Here is a 24,844-nt window from a genome sequence, read left to right on the forward strand (position 1 = left end):
AAAGCAGCAGATATTGCCATGTTTAGGTTAACTAAATAATGAATACGGTTAATAAAATAACTTTTCGTTTGTGTATCGACCACTCGATTTGTTCGACTAATTTCCGGTGTGGCGTCAAATTAGCCAATCATGCTTTTTGTTTTGGTGAAGGACAGTTGGCGTGAGGACTAGCAAGTTCACTCAGAAGGAAGTCAAGTAAAGCAATTAAAAGTAAGCCTGAACTACAAAACAGTATAGCCTGTTAGGGAGCGTTTTACACTACAGTACATCCACCTCAGATACATTTGGCAATAGGAGAAACAAAAGCTCTCCTGTACGCAAACACAACAGCTTACTACGAACAACCAGAGGCTAATTTTTGTATCCTTATCTCCTCTCTTGATACATTTTACTGCATTTGCTACGTCGCCAAAATGTTTTACACATTGAACCAAATCCAACAACACATTGCCTCACTCACTTTCGTGCTTTGAAGTTCCCCATGTGTGCCTCGGAACTCCCGGGCTCTTGATAATCGCTCTGCCGGCTGATTTCAGGGCATCCATCCCGAGGTGTGTCTGCTCTCCGGCAGGTGGATTCCCCAGTCTCTGGACCACAGGGAGGTAACTACAGCAGGCTGAGCTCGACGGTGAATGCGCCAAAGAGGGAAGAGGCGAAAAGAGAGCCCACTGATATAAGTTCCCACCCTGAATCACTCTGATTTCCTCCCCACCACAGAGACCGTGAAGCAGCCGAGGGCACACGCACCTACTGCACCGTCTCCAAAGTTAAGGGCGTGTCCCTCTAACCTTGATGAGCCGACAGTCCAAAGTGCCCAGTTTGAAGGAACGACCTTAATTAAATAATCATCACAGTCTTATTGCAGTTTGAAGGACTTACTCACTAATGAGTGTATAGTTAATGAGCTTATTATAGCACTTTTTGTCTCGTAGGGCTTCTGTGGTTTATTGACCTTTGGTGCAAGCTCTGTTGCCAAGTTTTTTTCTTAAAAGAGTGGTTTTTCATCACTTTACTGTCGATATTGTATTTAGAAACGACACGCTTTTGTTGTTTTATCTCATGACAGCATTCTAGTTATAGGATAGTAGTGATGGGCATTGCTGAAGCCTCTTTATTGCATTTTTTAAAACTATAATTCCCTGTTTTATTCAGGCCAGATCACAGACATGTCCAGTGCTAAAGAAAACTAAGCAATGTGTGAATACCTGACAACATTTCGGTTAAAATGATCAACAAACAACCACATTACTAGGCTTCATATTCATAGAGGCAATGCTTAAAGTTTAACTTGTTGTGTGTTGGCGCCCTCTATTGATCATAGGCAGTTATTACAACATGGTTGTGAGTGACCCATGTTCAGTTTAGTAATCTTTTGGGCTATCAGTAAGTTTTCTTGACAAAATAAACTATACATTTATTAATCCTCATAAAAACAAAAGTAACGTGCCCCATTTGACCTAAGAGACAGTGGTTTCTATACAGAGGATAATGGATAATGACATCCAAAAGTGTATTAGTATTATTAATTAGTAGAGTAAAGAAGAAACAAAAAATACAAAAATTAACCAAATAAATATATCTTCTTCTATCCTTAAACTTTGCTTATGTTTGTGGATCATTTCACTACAGAAAGATATTCAAATAAAACAAGGGGGAACATTGTTAAACTTGGATTCTGGTTGTATAAGGTCAAAAGAAAATATGTTGGATGTCAAAAGTAGGGATATAAAAAACGTATATAAAAAAAGTATAATTACATGATGACACATTCCCCCTATTATGCCATACAGGGTACTATTCGATACCACTTGCAATCCCGCTAAGGAATAATTAATTTCTGACAGACACAAAACATGCATTTAGTTTTTGTCCTTCATGGTGAAATCTTTATTTCATTTCTCTCAACAACCCAGCACAGGTTATCATGTAATGTCCGAGATCATCTCTCACAAGTATTTCACACTCAGGAAGCTAAGCAGAGCATGTATGATCATGTATTTCTCATACATCTTCTAGTAGGGGTTATTAGAGTTTAGCCTGAGGTGGCATGCTGCTGTTGTCATTTTGGTGCTCGGTGATCATTTGAGAGGGTCTTTAGTTTATATTTAATGCTCTCAGCAGCGCACACTACTGCAACTACACTGACTGCTGTGTGTGTGTGTGTGTGTGTGTGTGTGTGTGTGTGTGTGTGTGTGTGTGTGTGTGTGTGTGTTCATGTGCTATCCTGTATACACAGCAAGTAGTAGAATCATGCAGCTACTTTGAAATGTAAGGCTCTTCAGAAAAAGACTTCAGTGTTGCTGCCATGTTTTTGTCACTAATGCAGGCGAGTATCTGCATTAGAGTGAACATTTTTACAAACTAAAGCAATGTCCCCCTCTCCAGTTTGAAAGGAAATAGCCTCTTAAAGGCTAAAAGCTGCACTAAAATGATGCAAAAGTGACATTGCCTCCCGTCTGCTTCCATGGAAGACTGTGAATTTGAGATTATTAGTTATAATTAACCATACTTATAAGCCATCCAGTCATTTCAAATACTTCCATGTCACGGAGCACCCTTCACTCCAATAGAGAAATGTTACAGGCTTCAACAGTTTTCAGATGTCATTTTTCATCTGGTTCACAAAAGAGTTGTCGAACAGTGCAGCATGCATCATCCGTTTAAGGTTGTCCAATTCAGGTGTGAGCACTGCATCTAAAAAGACCGGAGATATTCCTTAAGGCAGAAAAAAAATCCCCCCTCCTGTCTTATAACTTGGCTTGAGATTCATGTGATATGTACTTGCTGACACAACGGATTCTGTATCTCCCATAAAACAAATCATGCTTGTAGGGGTCTCTTTATTTGTAAAGTGAGAGGGAAGAGGGTGGTGAGGTCACTAAAGAAGTGTAAGAGCACAGCCAGACAAAGAGAGGGCCGCATGAAATAGATTTATGGTAGAGGGGGTGTAAGGTAGTCCTTTAGAGAGGACAACATAGAAAAAATCCAGGCTGAGCTAGTCAGCTAACATGCTCTCAGTCACTTCTGTTTTAGATTCATTGATGGATGCTATCCTGTCTGATTTTCAGTCTATCCCCCCTCCAATTTTTATTTCATAGTCTCATGCTATTTGTCTCATTCACACACTCACACACTTTCTCATTTGCTGTCTCTAAACCCGCGTCTTCCTTAGAGGCTGGAGCTAGAAGGCAACTGGTGGGAGGGGCCGGTCTTAGAAGCAGGAGGTGGCCTTGGCGGTTTTCAGGTCAATCCAATGGCACGTCAGCTAATGGATTTCTTTCCATACCACCTGACTTATCTTTAACCAAGTACAATGCCTGCATTGGACGACCTCATACACCGTCTATTTCAAAGACTGGAAAAACTGTCCCTTCGTCTCCTGCCTCCCCTCCTGGTTTCTCTCTTCCCTCCTGCTCCTCGCTTTCTCCTCCTCCCCCCTCTCGTCTTTCTTCCAGTTCTGAGGCACACAGGTAGCCTTGGGACTGGGACTGCGCGTGTCCCAGGGACTCCACCGACAAGCTTCGGCTAGACAGAATGCTACTGAGGCTGGACTGGCGGGCGCCTCTGGGTTGGGTCTCAATTTCCACACGCACTTCAAAATTGGTTCCTTCCCTGTGGTGACAGTAAGAGACATGAAGAAATCAATATGAAACTGCTAGGCAATCAAAATGTTTCTGACTTGAGGACGTTTATGCAGAGGAAATCTTTATGATTCCAAATCTAAAGTCACATGATATATATATATATACATATATGCATAGCTGTGCTTTAGTCAAATGCCAACATGCTGATGCTTAGAATGTATATCTAAAGTTTTAGCATGCTAACTTCAGAATCAGAATCAGAAACAGGTTTATTGCCAAGTAGGTTAACATATACCAGGAATTTGCCTTGGTGTACTTGTGCTTTTTAGCAACAATGTACAGTTGAGGCTGATAGGAATGTCATCGGTTTTTCAAAAATGTTGGACAAATTAGTATTTGAGTAGAAATAACATGGAGGAACATGGATATCTTTACCAAAGTTCATGGCCATAATTATATCCAACAATGTTTGAGACATTTCAGTACGAAGCAAAGTGGTGGACAGACCAATAATCAAAATGTAAAACAAATGGCATCCCTAAAGCCATGCCTTGAACATGTCTAAACATCTTGGGTGGTAGATACAGTCTATGGTAGAAACAATCAACAGAATAAGAGGTGACCTTTACCTAAAAGAAGGAGCATGTGTGTCATCGAGCTTGCTGTCAGGCACAATAACCACCTCGCAGTCCGATTGGCTGTCCTGCTGGGAGTATCCGTGGTGTTTTGTGGCTTCATCCAATTCCTCATAACTATCTAGCTCCGGGGGCGTGGTACTTGTACTAGGGAGGACGCCCACTTCCTGTACACTGACTCTGACTTCCTGGACGCTGGTGTCACTGAGCGTTGGGTTCTTCTGACCCGGCCAGTGGTCACTGACTACATGAGAGAATAGAAGATCTGTAAGAGAAGTTGAAACTCAATCAGATCAGGTCGTGGGAAGAGCACAAATAACAATGAACAGATGACTTTACGGTGGTAAAAATAATTAGCTTTAACATTGGATATCGCTAATTTGATTTTGTATGTTGTTCATTTGTATGAAGCTAGAGCCTTTATAAGATCTACCCACCAGTTTAAAAATATGCCTACATGCTACTTCCAACATTTATATTGACTGACATTGTATTTTTTTTAACCATATTCAAACATTTATTTTCTTATGTGTTTCTTATTTGGTATTTATACTATGTTATGCTAAGCAAATTGCCTCATGTATCCAGCTCCATGGTTTACTGTTAAATTCAATTTATTTAATTCATTTAATTCTCGAAAATACGCATATTTCCCAAAATGTCGAACTATTTTTGATAACCGTGTACTCACAGCTGGCTAAGTCCTCCAGTTGGATTTTGTGTGTTTCAAGGGGCTCATTCTGGGGTCGACACCAGCCGTTCCTACAGAGCGACATTGGGACGACCCCATAGACATACGTCAGCATCAGTGGCACACCCACACCTGCAGGGAAAAAGAGAAACCAATTCATAATATATTTCTCACATTCAGTGGTTTAAAGTCTGTGCCAAATATCTGTTAAAAGCATACAAATGGTTATTGAAATACTTTTCTTTTAATTTAAAATTGTATTTTAATAGTTGTCATTTCAAGTTTCAAAGCATGCAACACCTCAAATAAACACAAGAGGGAGCCCCTCCTGCTTCATTGTCCCCTGCTGTCAATAAAACATACAATAACAAATGAAGTGTTCACTGGGTAGATCACCTGTCTTCAAGTCAAAATAAGAATAAAGCCGCAAATAACGATTGTAGCCAAGAAAATCTTCCTTTCCACACATTAAATGTCTCCCTATACTCTCCTTCATAACCTTCACTAAAGCCGTTGCAATCAGTCCAGAAACTTGATGAGCTTCCCTACACAGTGTGATTATGCAACCTGTGATTGAGATAGGAATTTGGAAACACAAAGCAGAGTGCCGACCAAACAAAGAGACATCATTAACACAGCGGGAGCACTGGGACGCTATTGACTCGATACAGGGTGAAGCCAGGGCAAGAGGAAGAGCCTGCCAGCCAATCAGCTCACAGAAAGACAGGATGTGTGTGTGTGAGTCAAACAGAGAAGGCAGGGAACTGTGGGTGAAATATAAGAAACAAAACCATAATTGTAGTGCGGGGGAGAGAGGAAAATGATAACGAAGGAGTGGATGCAAACCCGGGGGTCTATATGTGTTATAGTGTGTTTGTGTGCCATGGGAGAGCTTGTTAATGCTGCCCGGTGATGGTCGTGACCCCGCAGAGGGAAGCTGAGCAGCTGCTAAAGCCTTGAGGATTCCTGTCACAAATGAAAGTGTTGTGAGTCATTGAAAAGCTACTTTGCACTGTGTGCGTGTGTGCGTGTGTGTGTGTGTGTGTGTGTGTGTGTGTGTGTGTGTGTGTGTGTGTGCGCTAATTAAAAAGTGGTGGCTAATAGAGACCTAGCTTGTGGGTATTTATAAAGCGGTAAACTTAAGATTTATGATGTGAACTTTTGAACAACCACGATCAAATAGCAATATATATTTAGCAGAGAATTAGAATCAAAGGAGGATCAAGCTCCAACTCTCCAAAGGTCACAGACTGGTATATATTTATTATTTTTTTAATGTTGTTCTTTTACATTTTATTTTATCTCTCCGTGTTTGACAACCTCTTAAAATCCATTGTTTATTGCTTTTTCTGTGTATTGGAGAACCTTGTAAATCTGGTTTTGAAGGGTAGAAATAAAGTTTATAATTATCATAATTTGGTGTGTGAAATAAAAGATCGTATTTCAGGATATTGTGGCAATTTAATCACCTTCCTTTAAAACAAAGTGCCCAAAACACTTTTCTACTTTTTCACAAACAAGCTCATTTTACACTTTCAAATGTTCTTGTAGTATTTATGCCGGACAGAAAGAGTCCATGTTGTTGTTTGTTCCTTACCCACAGTGACAGCTGCTATGACCGGCGACACAAACACGGACATCATCACCCCACTTGCCACAGTCAAGTAGTGCTTACTTCCTGAGATATTGTTTTTCTTACAGCGACCGTGGACCTGTATGGTGATAAATAAAACATACATTAGATTATGGAAATTGAATTGGTTCTTGTTGTTCTCCTTCTGTGCAACAACTCACTCCTGTCACTTATTCGCATGCTCTAATACATGCATCCCAACAAGCATGAGCAACTGAGTGAACAGCTATAACGTGGCGCTACCACCAATTCAGACTAATGCATAACTATTAAGAGCACAGTGGAGTTGCCCATGAGCCCTTAGTTTCCACCTAATCCACCTGATTTCCCTAATGACATTAACGAAAGCTTATTTTGCATCTGTTGATAACATGAACATTTTAACATTCGAGTAAGTCATAGTTTCTAAATTTTGGACTTTCTGCTGTTTTTGCGGCATAAACACACTCGTTCAAGAGGTAAGCACATGCATTCAAACCGGACACAGGATTTACTGGGAGTTTTCTACCTTGCGGCCCATGTAGATTGGTATGCCCACAATGATGACTGGGATGGCTAAGCCCGCTATAAGGGAGATGACCACCGGTGCTCCGAGCAACATGCCCACCTGCCACAAAACCTTGCGGGTTTGAGACCATGGCTTCTTCCCCCAGAATGTACATCCAGAAGGACTGAGACACACAGGAGACACAACAGGAGAGATCAGCTGTGAGTTCAAACTGTAATCATGCACAGAATATAGCTGATGTAGCCACATAAAGGTCATGGCTGTTTGAGTGGGAATTTCCTCCAGTCTGTAAGTTTGTTTCCCTTTCGTCCTTGCAAAAAGAAATCACAAAAAGTATATAATGGATTGCCATGAAATGTTGTACAGACCCTGAGAATAAATACTACTGACTTTAGTGTCTCCTTGACATGTGTAGTGCAACCATGACATTGACATTTATTGTTTTGGAGAGAAATATTTTGACAAATATTAGATGGATTGCTGTGCAACATGGAACAAATATTCACGAACCTGGAGGGAAAATACTCATGGTCATTCCCAGCAGCATCAACTGTTTTTGAAAAGTTAGCATGCTAACAGGCTTAACAAAAATGAGGAGCCTGCATATTACCTACTAAATATCAGCTTGTTAGCATTTAGCCTTCAGGCCTTTCTAGCCAGAAAGAGTGTATTTAACCCAAACCATGATCTTTTTCTACACCTAACCAAGTAGTTGTGTTGCCTAAAGCTAAGAATATGTTTTCGTCAGAAAGCCCTGAAGGCTAACTTCTCCTGCCCTAAGCACAGTTTCACCGACCCGCTAGCATAGCTAAAACAGTGTAGACTCTTTGTCTTGGTCTATAATCTATATATCTTGTTATCCAAACTTCATTCTTTCAATTAAGAAAATGGTGTGTGTTCATTCACCCAGACACATTCATAACCATCCCCTCTATTGCTACATCACAAAAGCATCATCATCATGCAGCCTCATCCGACAAAAATAAAACGATTTTGAATGATTCTCTATTAAGATAGAGGTGAAATAAATGAGTCCTGACAACAAAATGTGTTGTCATTGCAATATTAGCCAAACAGAATGACCTCATCTGCATTTCTCATTCTAGCTTTGTCCTCTCTCTCTGAATTACAGTCATTTGCCACTACCATTCACATACTCATTCATCTTACACACTGCTGTTTGATAAATGAAAAAGCCAGGTTATTTAAGTCTGTTTATGAGGAGTCCATTTTTCACTGGCTATGACGTTAGACAGAATACATTTTCCCGTGCTTCTTTAATGTAGTAATAGCTTTCAGTGTTGTGGTGTAATTCAAACTGCCAAGGAGCAGAACAACTCAAACTAATGCTGTTTGGTCTTAATCAAGCCGCAATTACCGTGTCGGAGCAGCAGGAACAACATGAAGTACACAAATAGCACCTGAGGGCTATGCTATTTTTCAAAGCATGCTTTTTTATCAGCAAAACGTCCTTCTGGGGACGCCTGAGCGGGGGGAATTTTGGGGAGGTATTAAAGTTTCGTTATGTTGCTCTTAACTGACAGATTTGCAGTGAGATTCTAAAAACGTTGTCCTTCTATAGACAGACAAGAATGAGGTAAGAGAAAAGGAGAAGGGACAGTGGAGAAAAAGCACAATGTCGCGCCTGCAGACAAAGATTTTCTACACATTCATCGACAGATTTGCATGTCTTTTACTGAAGCTTCAGTTACTTATTTTGCCGCATGGAAATATGGAGGCAGATAGAGCTGATGTATTGATGACAAGTCAGCAGTGACTCCTCTCCAGGACTAGAAAAATCAATAGAAGGCCAGACGAGCAGTGTAAAGCAGCCTCTCTAAACAATGACTTCATGTGTACGTGCCTTGCTGAGTAGCCAACTTTATCTCCAACTGGGTAATGCTTTTAAAACCTACAGATAGAATAGCGGTGTTAATGAGCGCTCATTTGAGTGAGGTACAAGTAGTTACGTTTTAGTTTTTTAGGAAGAATAACTCTTACTTCGTCCTGATCAAATTCTGCTGTCTTGTTTTGAAAAACTGAAAGATATTTAATTTACAATCCCACAAAAACAGTAAATCTATGTTTTAAAAGGAACGTATACATTCTTGCGTGATACAGTACTCACATGGATAGTAGTGTGCACGTGCAAGCCCAAGACTGTTATTGGGGAAGTTTATAAAATAAGGTTTTTAGCAAAAATGCATGAGTTTGGGATGTACTGAGCAGAGAATTGGATAGATTAGAATAGGATTGAACTGCACTGGTTGTCTAGAAGTGTGTAAACAGATGTTTTGATATAGTTTTGCTGTTGTTAAACCCCTCACATTCTCTTAAATTAATCAAGAATTGTCTGTTTTTTTATTCTTCGTTCACTGTGGAGACATGTGAGAAACACAACGATTTCTTCACTATTTCAAAGTATCATGGAGTGAATAATTGGTATATCATGTTGAGGGTAAAAAAAGTACTATAATTGTCAATAAGATTATATATTCACTGCCTGTTCTCAATTTACACAAAACGACATTGTTAACTTAGATGTGGGCATTTGATTGTTCATTGTTTGTTTCCATGAGAGGAGTGTGAAAGGCGTACCTGAGGTAGTGCACGTCGGTGATCTCCTGCATACACAGCCAGCAGAACTGACAGGCACACACAGTGCAGTTCATACGGTTACAGCTGCCGTCGTTTGTCTTCATGATGTAGGCACCGCAGCGAGGGCACGCTTTGATCTCCTCTGCATCTTCAGCAACAGAGTGAATGTGTCAGTGGTGTCCACACAATACTTGTTCATCCAGGAACAATAACATAGTATACTGGAACAAATTCTGGCAAGTGAGAAAAGGAACGTATTGTGATCCATTTCCCATCCTTGGCTATGCTGATGCAGAGATATTCATCTATGTTTATTATAATCCATGAAACAGGTGGTTTTTTTGCCAATAACATTTCCTAAGTGACTCTATTTTTAACTGTGAAAAAATTATTTGAATGCATCCATGCACTCTAATACTCACCTGGAATTAATGATAAAAAAAACCTGAAAAACGTATCCTCACAAAACCTTTAACTTTACCCGATTCAAAGATGATTAAGAAATATAGATCCGGCAAAACCATTGTTTTCCCCTGTTCTTATCTCATAAACACAGGAGAGAAAACGTAAATCAGATCTGAAAATGGATCACCAGAAGTGTATTTCTCACTTGTCTCTCATAAAATGTGGGACAAAGACATAGAAAACAAGTTAACGGCAGCTGTTGGTCTCACCAGCTCCAGGTTCTTCATTGAAGACGTACAGCGTGGAGGAATCGTTGCCGCCGGAGGTGTGGCGTGCTCGCTGCCGCCGGGCCTGGTCACATGTCTGGTTGGGGTGCCACAGCTGCCGGCAGTGGTAGCAGAACTCGGTGTCGCAACCCTCACGGCCACAGCTCAGCTTGGGACACTCTGCACAGCCGTAAGCTATCACTGCATAGCTGAGGGGAGAGAGAGAAACTGCTGATACAAATGATAAAGTGGACAGCATTAATATGTCCCTAAAGGGGAATTCTTTGTTGTAAGGAATTCCTATTAAAGGGAACTTCAGCATCAGGCACAATAAATCAAGGTGCCCTCCCTACTCACTATTCCACCCTGTTGCTCTCAGCAGAGACTCACAGTTGCTGCAGTTTCATCTGAAGATCACAGCTTTGGTTGGCTGACTGGAATATCTATGAAAAGCTGAAGCAAGTCTCTCATCATGTGCTCGATCGGAACAGTACATGTGTGCCTCACATGAGAGACACAGCTATCTGTGGGACTGGATACCATAGTTCCTCACCTGAACCAGAAACAATCGCGTCCTCAGATCTCGAGAAGTCATTTTGATGAGAACAAGCTTGGCGCTAGTGGAGCTAATCTCACTCCTCAGAGGGGACATTACCATAACGTTTAATATTCAAAAGAAAATGTGAGGGCCTGAAAAATCCAGACTGCTCTGGTCTGGAAAAACTCCTCATGGCATCTCCAGCTTGTTGTGGTTTTAAGGTTTGACACAAAGGTTTGATAAACGACAGCTGCCTGGATCCCACTTCAGAGTCAGACTAGGATCAAACTGCTTGATTCTCAAGTAAAACTCTTTCGGCTGAACAACAAAGCTAAAGTGGACCTGCTCATTCATAAAAGAAACATTCAGGGTATAATTGAATATCCTTATCAAACTAAATAATTGCAATAATTGGACTATTCGACATTTGACACCTTTAAAAAAACAGCAGCTGACACAGATTCATGTTTGCTCTTGGCTTTAAGTGCTTCATATGTTAGTAAACACAACCAATATATTTAAACTAATGTCATTATTTCTGCCCTGTATTCAGGCAAAAGTACAAGTAATTCTAGTTTAAGTCAATATGTGCCTGTAGGCCAAACTAAGAACAAGCCAGCAAATATTGACTTAAACTAGAATGACTTGTACTGTGTGTGCTCTGAGAAATCCCTTGCAGCTTTTCTTTTGAAACTACCTTCAGTAGCTTCACATATGCAGCAAAAACATGAACAAATGTACACACATAAACAAGCGCATGGACCATATTTTGCCACACTCTCTCCAAGCCAACATAATCTCCAACTAAGCCTCTGTCACTAAGACCTCGAGGAATGTGTGTATTTGTTATGAGCTCGGGAATACACAAACCATAACTGTGACCAGTTTACGTAATGGGGCACCACTTCAAAGGGTGGGGGAAATTTGAAATTCAAAACACTTGTGACCCCCACTTGTAAGCATTTTCTAATACGTGTACTCATAATTCTGCCGATAGTTAAGAAATCCGATCTTGTTTCTCTGAGTTATATTTAATTCACTACAGCGCAAGACTCATTGACGTATTGATTTTTGCTCCGCTCGTTTATCATGACGAGGCTGTGAGCCTGGGAGACAGCCAGTCTACCACCGAGTCCTGAACCCTGGTTCTTACGTTCGTTAGACCACAGATTTCCACTGAACACACACACAACATGCACACGCACACGCACACATTATGATTTCCCATCAGCAGCCCTATCCTGTTACCCCTCGGTGAACATTAACGTGATGCATAAATGGATCAGTGTCTGCATCGTTGTAAACAAAACAGAAAAATGTGTTAACATGTCATGTGGTCGCATTGCATGGTGGTCTTTAAAAGATGCCCTATTATGCTTTTGGGGTTTTCCTGGGGGTTCTAGGTTTTAGTGCATGTAAATGGAAGACAAAAGCTAAAATCCCATATGTCCCTCCAGAGGGAGTTTCTCTCCCACACCCAGCCTGAAACACCTATATTCCTTTGTTATCTTGTGTAACAGAGTGACATCACTGTGTAACACTCGCACTTCTATTGGCTTGCGCTCCAACACATTGTACTTGATAGGCTAAGGGGCGGGATATGTCTTAGCGGTTGTCCAATCACAACAGAGCCGGCAAGTATGCCAATCAGAGCAGACTGGGCTCTGGTTTCAGACAGAGGGTGAAAAGAGGTGCTACAGCACAGGCAGTATGAGAAGAATAAAGACCTTTTTAACATAAAAGTATGTAAATATGTCACAGTAGAGACACAAAATAAAAATATGAACCTGACAATATGCTGCAGGGCCACTTTTAAGTTGTTGTCAAAGGGAAACAATTATGTTAATATGGTTGGGGATGGGAATATCTCTCCCTTTGATTGGATTGGACTTTGATTTCTCCTTGAATGATTCATGATGATTTCTATGATTAATTCTGCGTTGAAATAACATCAATTATAGCTTATAAAATCATCATTAGCTTTAAAAATCTTCATGTGACATGATAGAATCCTAATTTCAGCCATATGGAGCAAGACAAATTTAAATAGTCCCAAAAGTACCAGGTTCTTCACCAATAATGTATTTTAGTGTAAGACCCACATTTACATAGATTATAGAAAGGGTTTTAGATACAATATTTCAGATCTACAGTCAATCTTTTCAAAGCTCGGTCAGTCAATCATTGAAAAACTGTTGCAAGGCTTCTGTTTTACAACATAAAGCTGCTGGGGGGTGACAGGGACTTGAAAGAACTGCCACATGGTAACATTGAATTGGGGCTCTCTTTGTTTTCTCAAGATAACTGCAGTATATTGAATTGTCAATTTTCATGGAATTATTTTCCTTTTTAAAGCCTTTTCCTCTCCCTTATGAAATTATCTTCTTAGTTAACTATCTACCTAAAGAAAGTCTAAACTTGTTACGTTCTCCTTGTAGTTTGTCAGCATGATTATAGAAAAAACTACAAGCCCGATTTCCATGAAACTTGGTTTGAGGGTGGCACATGGGTCAAGGAAAAACCCATCAAACTTTGGAGTGGATCTGAATCCCGGGGCGGATACTTACATCATTTTTCACTTATAAAAACAGCCTTGGCTCAGGTCCCTGCTCTCACAGTGACCTTTAAGTTTATCATGTCTTGGAAACAAAACCTTTTCAGTGTGAATGTGCAAACTGTAAAACTTTTCTGGATATATATATGATGTTTGTTGGTGGTCTGCTTCTCACCTGCAGTCAGGCGCAGGGCACCAGCGTGTATCTGGATCAGCAGCCAGGAAACGCCTCAACTGGTACTCCTCAAAGCGATCCAGCAGCGCCTGGTCGTCCAGGATGGACTGGACATCCAGCGGTGCCAGGGTCTCGGGGCACTGCGGGCAGGCGATGCCCACCCGGCTCTCCGATATCTCGATGCGCAAGTACTGGCGGAGGCAGTCGGAGCATGTTCGGTGGGAGCAGGAGGTGAGTCGTGGGAAGTGGCAGCGCGGCTGACTGAGCAGGCACAGTGGGCATTCCTCCAGGTGCTCGTCCAATAGCTGCTCCTGGCTGGAGGAGGAGAGGGACAAGACGCCAGTGGAGCCGCTGCTGACCCCGCCCACGCACTCAGCTGTGGCGGCACCGGCCTCCGCTGCCGCCCGCGCCGCTGCTGGAGGACCCCCGCCTTCTCCTCTTTCTCCTCCAGCCTCTTCTGCTGTGAGGTCCTGTGAACAGTAACACAGCTGCTGATTTACTAAATGTAGTATAGGACCTTAAAAACACCTCAGAGTGATAAGCAGGGTCAAAAGTAGACTGTAGGGAGTTTAAGCTGTTAAAAAAACATATTTTGAGAAGTAAATGAAAGCAAGTGGAACATCTTCATGTTAATACTCAGTATGCTGAGTGTGTATGTAGGCGATACTTGGTGAGCTTGGTTTCTTGGCAACATAATTTCTCGAAATGACCAATTAATTAAATAAACACTCTAATGGACTTGAGCTATAACAGTATGAGAGCAAGCAGAAGCGAATACATCCAAAGGTTAATGATCTACAGCCTCTTTTCAGGTTCCTCTTGCTTTTGTGAGACATTTGTCTTGTCATTGTGGCAGAAACTATACATATGACTCTAAATATGGAGGGATAATGAACTAATTAATAGCAAATATTGTACGCCATTATGTGCATTATATCAATAGTAAGAAAGAATGAAAACAAAACCTGACCATTACTGTCTTATCATGCCCATTTTTGTCAGCATGTTTACAAAAAGTGACTACTTATAAAAAAGGCTTATTAACTGACTTTATAAAAATAGGACTAGAATTGTAACATATATAATCCAAGATCTAACTCCTACAAACATAAAAACTCAACACTATGAGAAATAATAGCACAGATTTGGGATTTCTTCCTGCGTCTCACCTGCTCGGGGTGCTCGCTGGGGGTCAGGGTGATGGCCACCTCCTCTCTGGGCCAGGCTTCCAGCGGCCGCTCGGGCCTCGGCTCTGATTTGGGCTTCCTGCTGAAGAAGTTCAGGAAGCTCAGCGGCCCCGTCTGCTGCTTGGGCCTCTTCATGGTCACGGACTAGAGCAGGAGCAGCAGCTGAGGACAGGCCAACGACCATGAGCAGGATGCAAAAGTGTGTGTGTGTGTGCGCGTGCGTGTGAGAGAGTGTGTGAGTTGGTGTTTGTGTGTGGGTGGGTGAGCACAGCGAGCTCTCACGGCTCAGAGTCTTGGAGCTGGACGGCTGCAGTGCTGAGCGAGGGAGGAAGAGCCGGAGCGATGGAGAGGTAGACGACGGGGAGGAGGTAATCCCTGCCCGAGGGGAACATCACTAATTTGGAGCCTTTCCCAGGGCCTGGTCATGTGATTTACTTTGTCTCTCTATGGTCTTCCCCCTCCTCTTCCTCCTCCACCTCCACTGCAGATCCCTCGGTTTGGGCTAGTCCTGCACTGGCCGACTGTCCTTCATCGTTTTAGGCCTCCTGTTCACTGCGAGCAGTCCTTTGCCCTGGAAAACAAGCATCATAATCAGGATTTAAATACAGTAAATCAGAAATAATGGGATGAGCTTTCTGTCATTTTGTCAGAAAAAACATTTTGAACAAAACCTCGCTACATGAAAACTGGATATCCTTGTCAGAGGCTGGCTATAATTAAATATATATTAGTTTTCAGTGGATTGGCGACATGATGATTTGATTAAATTGTTCTTTGTGTTTATTTTTGAAGTAATAATCTTGATGTTCAGTTTAAAAACATATCCTTTCAGTCACTATATATGGCCAAAAATAGTATTATTATGAGACATCTGAAATGATTTAATCCTGTATATTTGATCTAAACCAGTGGCTTCAAAAGTGGTCCAGATGTAAAGACTTATTTTATTTTTTATCAACATTATTACAAATCTTCTTAACTCTATTCATAAGAGTTTATGGGCGAATGTGCTTCTTTAAATCTCGGAACTATTCAAATATAGCCATAGCAAGGAAATTCACTATTAGGTTCAGCTTGTCGATGTGAAATTGGAGACAACAGGGTTACAAGTAGGCTTTGATGAAGATCACAAGCCAAAAAGGTTGGGAACAGAGGATATAGGATATATATTCCAGCCCTAAAACACACCAATGAGTAATCAAATGTAATAATGAAATGTAAAACTATTTAAAATCATTGCCATTGACCATATAATCAGCCACAGCTTGCTTTGATTTATACTGCAATTGATTTTATTCCCTTTCTGGTGTTAAAAACCTCTCTGTGAACCCCATGCATATGAATATAAATGCCATCAATCAACTTTTTCCTCTGGCAGAATAATATTATGCAGAACAACAAAGGAAATAAAGACTTTCACACAAAAACATCTCGATCCGTTATGATGTTTAATGTGTCCTGTCTTAATCATAATGAACAACTCATTCCTATTTAATTACTTGAAAACATATTAAATAGTGTGCTTAAACCCACCCATTTACTTAAAACCTGAGAAGGCGCAATACCAGGAAGTAAACTTAAAATCTGACCTTTTAATAATGTCACAAAAAGCGCAATGACAAGCTGTGCAATATTAATCCAGAATCCCTATTTCCCACATCCCACAATTAATTTTGCGAAAAACACTGGGGGGGTTTGTGTCTCTGTCAGAGATGAGCAATAAGGTCACAGCCATGAGACACAAAGAGCAGATGGACGAGGAAGTTGTGACTGGTTGTGAAAGGATCAGGGGGGAGATGGAGGGTGAGGCAGAGGGGTGAGGCAGCAGGGAGGCAGTGATAGACAGCACAGACAACTCATTCTGTCTCCATTAGGCAGCAGGGAGCTTTCATAACCAGGACCAGAGAGCAAAGAGAGCATGAGGTGATTCAAGCAACCCCAGACCAATTAAGAAAGCTGTCTCCATATTGACACGGTGTCAGATCGGACCATGGAATATGACAGGAAGTGATGATAGATGTTTATATATTTGAAGATCTTAAACCATTTCACGTTCTCTATGGTAAAATCTAGTCTCTTTAAAGGGGCTTCTTGATTAAATAAACTGCAATGGCCAGAGACAGGGCATGGTGCTTCATCATTCTTTAAACCCAAAGAATCTGGATTTATGTAACACTGCGGTGCCTAACCTGCCTCCTTGCATAGAGACTGTGAGTTGGAGGGGTATCTATATTCTAGTCTTGTGTATTTGTTCAAATCGTGAATAGCATGCAGGGTGTTCTTGCAGCAGCACAACAATATATACAGTATTGTTGTTTTTAAGTAAAAAAGAACAAGACATTCTTTCCATTTGAAAGGTTGGCTCCCTAAACAGATGATTATTGTTTATATTTGTTATGTTTTTCCCCTGTAGCTATGCTGGAAATACTGTAGATTGCAGAGAATCTATTTCGCCAGACAGCGTAAAAACACAACTGAAATGCGTGGAACATTGCAAACAGCTGCTTGTCAGTGCAAAGGTTTTTTTATGCTGGTATTATTTATAAAATAACTCAATATGTGTGGAGGCACAATTTAAGGATGTTCTTGTTAAGGATGTTCTAGGAAGACAACTCCATGCACGAGTGAGTCAGGCTGGATAAAATGTATACATATTTAGAGTTAAAACAAAGAATGCCAATGAACACAGACTACATTTAAAAACATTGTAGTGAAAGCAGTTCTGTTTTTCTTCCAGAAAACTAGAGGAATATGAGCCTGCTAGACGAGAGGTGCTTGTAAACACATTCAAAGCTTTCCATTTCACACAGACGTTACAATGATAAAGTCACAGCTACGCTTTCAACCTGACAAATTCACTTTAAGACCAAACAGTGATGCTAAATAAGGTGACAATAGCAGTATCAGCTGTTTTATTTGAGTTTAAGTGTTGACTTATAACATAATTGCACATTCTGCATAAACTGACCATCAACTACAAGCATTTGGAGTTCAGGGGTTTTGGTTCTTAGGTCCACTTTTTCCAACATTTAGTACTGTATGTTCAAACTGTTAACTTGTAGTACCAGTCAATTCTGACTCAAACCTCTCATGAAAATATGTTTGCAGAATTGGAAAAAAAACAGTGTCTGCATCCTGTGTTGACTTAATACAAATAATGGTTCGCTTCCAGCAGCTATTTGCCAGGATTTGGTCCACCCTCACCATGTTTACAAAAAAACGTAGCTTTTCTGCATCTGATTACCAACAAGTGTGTTTTGCATAATGACTTTCTCAGCCAGAGCACAGGTTCCAAAGCACCAACCTTAGTAATTAAAACACCACTGTGCTGCTGTTCATTTATAGACATAATTCCCACATATGAAGACATCAAAAGCACATAGGCTACATAACACATTCAAGAGAGCTTAATTAGCATGTATGAACATAGTGTCTCTGTAGTGTATCTTCATATACACACACACAAACACAATTGAGTGTATGCCATCCATGGTGTGTGTGTGTGTGTGTGTGTGTGTGTGTGTGTGTGTGTGTGTGTGTGTGTGTGTGTGTGTACTAAACCTTCCATGTATCACAGATCATGTTCTTTCACTCCCATTATGCTGTTTACAATCTTGGCAGAGCATTCTTTCATTGTTAAAGATCATCATCATCGTCTTGAATCACATCATCCATCCATCAGAAACTGAGGTACAACCACTGGCATACAGACGCACACATACACATTGGAATTATATGGATACAGAAATGGAAATTGAGATGTTGTTTGTCTTCTATTACCAGCGGCTTTGATACAAACACAATGAATGTTTCGACTAGAAGTGAGTTTGAACTCCTGTCAGAAGACAAACACTTGAAACAACAAATCAGGCTCTGCTCCTTATTAGTTGAGTTGGTCACGGTAACTACCAAATGTTGGGATAATATGTATAAAATTATACACAAAAAGTATTCCTGTACATATCCATGGGATATTGGAGGAGCAGCCATACATTTGCTATACTGTTTAATATCAAGGTTACAGCTTTCCATCTTTAACTTACTTGCCACCCACCCTACATCAATGGCAAGACAGGCTAATTAAAAAAAGAAAGTAAAAAAATCTGTGTAAAAGACTTAGTATTTTACATATTTTTAAACACCTGTTTTATTTTTTATTTTTTTAATACCAATGTGTACTGGTGCTTTACTGGTACAATTGTAAATTAGGCCAAAACTAACATCCATTTCTTTAAAGGTATTTTATTTTTACGAACAAAACAATCCATTATTGAGATTGTTTTTGTCAGGGTTGAGCGCAGCAGGCAGGACCCAAACGCAGATTTAACAGAAAATACCTTTATTTAAAGGCTACAAGAAAAATACAGAGCTCTTCCCCGTGAACGCAGTCAAAAACAAACAAGGATCTCACAAAGACTAACAGGAAAAAACAAACCTAAATGCACACAGGACTAATCAAAGAAACAAGAGACAGGTGAGGAGGGAGGAGAAAACACAGGGGCACAAGGTGAACACAATCAGGAAATCAGGTAGGAGGGAACAGAGACAGGAAACCAAAGACAAAAGACAAGACAAAACACAACACAGACAGATCGTGACAGTTTTGTTTGTTAGCCATGTTATGGATAGTGCTTTTTCCTGACAAATTCCTGATTATTTAAATGAACATTAAAAAAATGCAACTAAAGTGAGATGTTAGTGGTGGCACTCCACTTTTTCAGAGTTCTCCACAACATTGCTGTGTAATCTCAGATTTCTAACCTGAGCTGAGTAAATAAAGATACGTCCTAATTCAAGATAATATTTTGTATGACCTTCTTACGTTTAACAAGCCTATGACCTCTCTAAATAAATGTAACAATGAGAAAGTAGGGTGTTAGAGAGTCCTGCTTTTCAACGTCATCCATCAGAAGGCTCAAGGGAACGTTGGGATGGACACAGATGCTGCTCAGGAAGAGAGAGCACATCTTCAGTTTACAGCTTAATGATTTTATTCCCTCTTGAATGAGTGTGTGTGTTGGTGTGTGTACAGTGCACAGTAGAATGCTCCTGGGGCCAAAGACACACTTAAAGATTTGACCTCCTCTTTTTACACTACAACCAGACATCAGCGCTGCTTTGATGTTTCATACTTCACTCACTTTTAAAGAGAATTCTTGGCTAGAGAAAATGAATTAACAAAACGGTAAGGTGGCCTTTACAAGAATTCAAAATCCTAAAGGATTACAGAGAATTAAAGGACAATTTCAAAATCTGTTCTAGAATTTTCTTCAAAGCACAAAAAGCTTAAAATCACTAATTCTGTTTTTTTCGATCTATGTGGAAATTCTAACACAAATACCACATTTAATGATTTTGAAGAAATTTGATAAAACTGTAATTACTCATGAAAGTTATTTGACTGACTAAGTAAATTAAAAGTGAATCATTACCTGCTGTTCAAACTTTGAGTCACCCATTACCCCCGAGAGTTAAATGTCCACACCACTGGAGAGAGTAAAAATCATTCATCATGAATGTATTCCTAAAGGAGTAAAGCTAAAGAAATAACCCACTCTAGTCCTGGAAAATCAATCCTCCATAGTATAGTATCTCTCTCTACAGCTATTGTATAACCAACTTATGTTACATTGCATTACATTTCATTTAGCTGACATTGTTAGGTATTATAGACATATATATATATCATATTTTAAATCAATGTCTATCAATTGATTAACGTAACGTTATCCTATCTATATCACATTGTCAAAAGGATATAACCTACAAATTATGTATGTCTCGACAGTAGTGAAAGGTTAGTGAATAGGAAGTGTCTGCAGGATGTGGATGTCGTGCTCAGAAGGACTCAAACAAGATGGCTGTTTGACCTTGTGACCTGGGGCCTCATGTATAACGCCTTGCGTAGGATTGACGTGAGAAGGTTGCTTACGTAGTACAAAGCAAAAAAATAGGTACAGAAATGTTCCGACATTTTCCGATTCACAAAACATTGCGTACCGGCGAGGGAAGTGCGTACCGGCACTTCCTACGCCTGTTTCCCTTTATGAATCACAATCGACTCGAAATGCGGCGCAGCTTTTGCAGGCTTCACGTAACGCCCATATTTGCCTATAAATAGTCAAAGAAACGCCCATTCATTCATTCATTTTGACTGACTGCATGAAGAAGATTGCAGGAAATTACGACCGAACAGCTAAAAAAGACATCTCACACCGTGTCAGATTTTGGTTATTTTGGGGAGGTCGAGATAAATCATATTGTTTGGTGGATGCAGTTTGAACCAGAGTAGCAGCATGGAGGTCGGATCGTCACCAAAATAAATAAATAAGTGGTCCGAAAAAAGTTAATGACAAAAAAAATACACATAACCTAACCTTCCTCAGGCAGTGTGTTTGTCCCGGGGACAGGAGACACCCCCTTGATGAGAAACTGTAAGAAATGATCGGGGAATCCCTCCGGAGTGGAGTCATGACGACTGGATCTGAATTATTTTGTTGTATTTGGTGGTTTGTGTTCCAGCTGTCGATCAGCAACTATATATCCATAATCCACCAGTTAAAGGAAATACAATGTGTTGTGTTATATTAGCTGTACAATTTACCACATATGGTGTTCTTAGTTTCCATACCTCCTGTGTTTTACGAGCGACTTATCAAGTCTTGGCAAACGGCATAAAACACGATTAAACGTGATAGTATATAAAACCACGCTCGTATCTACAACCTATAGAAATGCAAAACGGCATCAGTTTAGACATTATTCTGTCCTCCTGTTTGCCGCATCATTTATGAGAAAACATTTCATAACATTAACACAACATATTCGAGGTGGTTTTAAATAACATATCCGTATTTATTTATTTCTCCAAGTTTTTGTGAGCACTGAGGAGTCTCAAACAGGCGTTTGTTTAATCATTTTAAGATTGGCTTTAATCAATGTTTGAAAATGAATTCTTCATATGATAAATGAGAGGTAACATTTTATTTATTTCCACATATTTCTCTCCATTCTTCCTTCTGCCAACGGTGTCGCAGTTTCTCGTCTCTTCCGTTTGTGTGCTTAGTGCGTACGAGTTAGAGTTTGCGTGGAGGACCGCACATTTTCCCATCAAGTTAGTATTTTATAAATCGCAAACATTGCGTAGAAACTGGCGTACGCCATTTTTTGAGCGTATATCCCTTTATAAATGAGGCCCCTGGTGAAGCACTTTACAACTGACCGACACATATTCCTTGTAGCTAAGCCAGCACACGTCTCAATCTTAATTGAAAAACAGCAAACTCTCATTATTAATTTATTTCCAACAGGCAAAAGAAAACTGATCCCTTAGCCAATAGCGTCCGAGACAACATCACATCATGTACCAAGGCTTTGGCTGGAATCTTACTTGCTGATTCACACCAATCTCAATCCGACAACAAAAGCAGAACGCACTCAAACGTTTCTAAAGAAAATATAAACTGGGAAAAACTTTTAAAGGGGCATTCCAGCACTTTTATATATATATATACATATCATGTTATCCCTGACTAGTCACAAGGGTATCTTGGAGCGTGTGTTGATAATGGAGGCATAGAGAAAGGCATGGGCATTTACCAGACAGGGAAATGGAATGATGCAATTTGTTGCATTATGGGAATTGTATGATCCAGTGTTACACAAACCCAACCTATACTTAAAACAACAATTCTTGAATTCTATGGTTCTGCTACCCAGACTCTGGCCATTCCTTCCTTTACTGGAAGTGAAATACTAAATTGCCAGAGTGGGCTTTTAAGAGGATAATAAATGCACTGTTGATAATGGAGTAGCTTGTACTGCCCTTTCTCCCAAAGGTGCATTAACTCATCTACAGGTGAAGATCGAATTAGAAAAATGTAATGAAGGACCTCGAGTGATGCCCTACTATAGTGACATTTGACCAAGACAGATTGTTGGCATTGTGTCAAGAGAATATAATATCAAATCATGCTTAATCTAACCTATTCAGATTTACAACACAATGAACCTGATGCCATAAATCTGAACAAAATGTTCTATAATCCACTGCATGTGCAAGTTGTTCTTGATTTGATTGTACATAAAGCGCTCTATAGGTAAGGTTCTAAAGTAAAGCATTCTATTGATGACAATGACAGATGGGATTATTACACAACCAGCATCTGCCCCGAAGCGTTTCCCCTCATTTGAAATGCCAAGCAGGCAAGAAAAAGGACACCTTTTCTCGTTGTATTTTGTCCTTTGAATGAACCATATTATCACAACAACTGTGTTATCTCCTTAGCATTGAGGAGTTTTTTGAGGACACTTGTGAACAAGCTGTTGCTATGCAATCACTGAACAGAGAGGACGTCTGATGTTGAGTTCTGCTTTAGGAGCGAAGGGAAACCTGATGATACACCCTATTAAATAACTCTTCACTGGATAGGAGCCCACATCAGCAATGCGGGTTTCAGAGGCATGAGAGTGACCTCAGCCTGCCCACACACACAAACATACACACACACTCCTACACTCCACGGCATCCCTGACCAAAATGTTCTGTTTCTGCACCATGTGGAGCTCAACACTGAGCATGACTGACCTCTGGCAGTCTGCAGGCTACTTTATCTTGTTAAATAACCACAATAACAGGGGTTATATTATAATACATCAAATTATAGTAGACCATATTGGTAAGGAATTTCATAACAGTGTTGTGTTTGTATAAGTCACTGATCCATGCGTTTTAACTCTACAATTTAAATAATATAAGTCTTATTTAACCAAAAAAACACAATAAACCATAAGGGTAGGCCATATGTGGGAGATACAATTGTAAACTTAAGGTATTATAGATGCGGATTGATCTAAGGAAGCCTTGCATAACAAATAATTGTCATATTTTCATACTTCCATTTTAATCATTTAAAAAGGTCTGTCCAGGGCATCAGTATGCTATTGCAGGGAGTGGCATGTTTTAATAGGCTACGTATTCGCATTCATCTCCACCTCCAGATGCCCCTCACAAACACGAGTAATAGCGAATATAAAGCCGTATCAACGCGCGTGCGAAAGTCTGCAGATAAAACACACAATATTATCCATTACGTAAACGGTATCTTACCTCTCTGTGCGACTCCTTCTCTTTGCAGCGTAGAATCAACAACTGGCTCCTCCCCTTGAGGACCAAACAGTAGCACAGAAATCTCCCCCCGTCTCCTCCACGTTACTGCTGCACACAAAACATGTCTGGCCGAAAAAGGCTCCAGAGAGGCAGGGTACGATGGTGAGGTCCGGCCCGGTGCAGGAGAGCCTTCCCCCGGTACAGCAGCAGACTGATGGCTGAGCTGTGCGGCGGCCTGAGGGGAGGCACACTGCAGTGACATGAACCAATAGGATGACGCAGAATCCCAGGATCTCCTATTCATAAATGCCCAGTGAATCCCATAAAAAAACCTAGTGGTTCTCACATGTTTTTATTGGCAAATATACACACACATGCCATCTCTTTTTAGATTGTGTCCCAGAAAACTAAATATGACTTTGGAAATATGCTCACAAGTGAAAGACTAGTGTGTCCTTCTATTCTGTTGCTATAAGATAAATGCCTATAAAATAAAAACTGTTCCTTAGGTATCACATATAAGCACATTTAGACACACACAACCCTCTATTACATTGTTTCAGTTTAATAACAAAGGACACACAATATAAGAGTGTGGTCTAAAAATAAATACCCTGTAGAACTTATTTAGGACAACAACCTCTATATGTTTTAGGTTAGCCTAGTTCCAGTTAGTCAATAAGCCTATAGATTGACCCTCCCAGAGTGGGTCTATGTCGATGCACATTATACAGGAGCTTGCTTTGTATTTTCCCAAGAATATACTGTACAATTGTATGATATATAATTGTACTTTATAAGCTAAATATATTAAACCATCTTGAGACGGATGAAAGTGCCTCTCCCTCATTCTCTCTAGAGCCCTGATTTGGGTCAGGCTTTAAATGGCATTAGAGGACGTGGATTTGTTGCAATCTGACAGATCAATCCTGTCTACTGTTTTAATTTATAATTTTTAAGT

The 24,844-nt window shown here is 40.3% G+C and overlaps 2 protein-coding genes across 6 annotated transcripts in view; both read right to left on the bottom strand.

Moving 5' to 3' along the window:
- Window positions 1-725, bottom strand: part of si:dkey-71h2.2 (low density lipoprotein receptor adapter protein 1) — a 45,047-nt gene extending 44,322 nt beyond the window's left edge. For 2 of the 3 annotated variants that reach the window (XM_034142417.1, XM_034142418.1), the window contains exon 1: window positions 461-704. In XM_034142417.1, the coding sequence (XP_033998308.1) occupies window positions 461-545 (85 nt within the window). In that variant the 5' untranslated portion in view covers window positions 546-704. Of the gene's footprint in view, window positions 1-460 lie in introns of all 3 variants that reach the window. The other variant, XM_034142419.1, reaches the window with a different exon arrangement.
- Window positions 726-1,858: 1,133 nt separating this feature from the next.
- On the bottom strand, window positions 1,859-24,105 carry si:ch211-278j3.3 (E3 ubiquitin-protein ligase RNF19B). 3 transcript variants are annotated; one of them, XM_034142290.1, is made up of 10 exons: window positions 23,884-24,105; window positions 14,757-15,345; window positions 13,588-14,075; window positions 10,324-10,529; window positions 9,650-9,791; window positions 7,052-7,214; window positions 6,508-6,622; window positions 4,911-5,042; window positions 4,214-4,484; window positions 1,859-3,612 (listed from the first exon to the last, which is right to left on the bottom strand). In XM_034142290.1, the coding sequence occupies exons 2-10, from the start codon at window positions 14,907-14,909 to the stop codon at window positions 3,333-3,335; spliced, it is 1,950 nt and encodes a 649-aa protein (XP_033998181.1). In that variant the 5' UTR covers window positions 14,910-15,345; window positions 23,884-24,105; the 3' UTR covers window positions 1,859-3,332. The 3 variants fall into 3 exon arrangements, with proteins under 3 accessions (XP_033998181.1, XP_033998180.1, XP_033998182.1); XM_034142289.1 differs by having other exon boundaries at window positions 9,650-9,797; XM_034142291.1 differs by having other exon boundaries at window positions 3,333-3,612; window positions 9,650-9,797; window positions 13,588-14,057.
- Window positions 24,106-24,844: the final 739 nt, after the last annotated feature.

Source organism: Trematomus bernacchii, unplaced genomic scaffold (assembly GCF_902827165.1).
Source record: "Trematomus bernacchii unplaced genomic scaffold, fTreBer1.1, whole genome shotgun sequence".
NCBI lineage: Eukaryota > Metazoa > Chordata > Actinopteri > Perciformes > Nototheniidae > Trematomus > Trematomus bernacchii.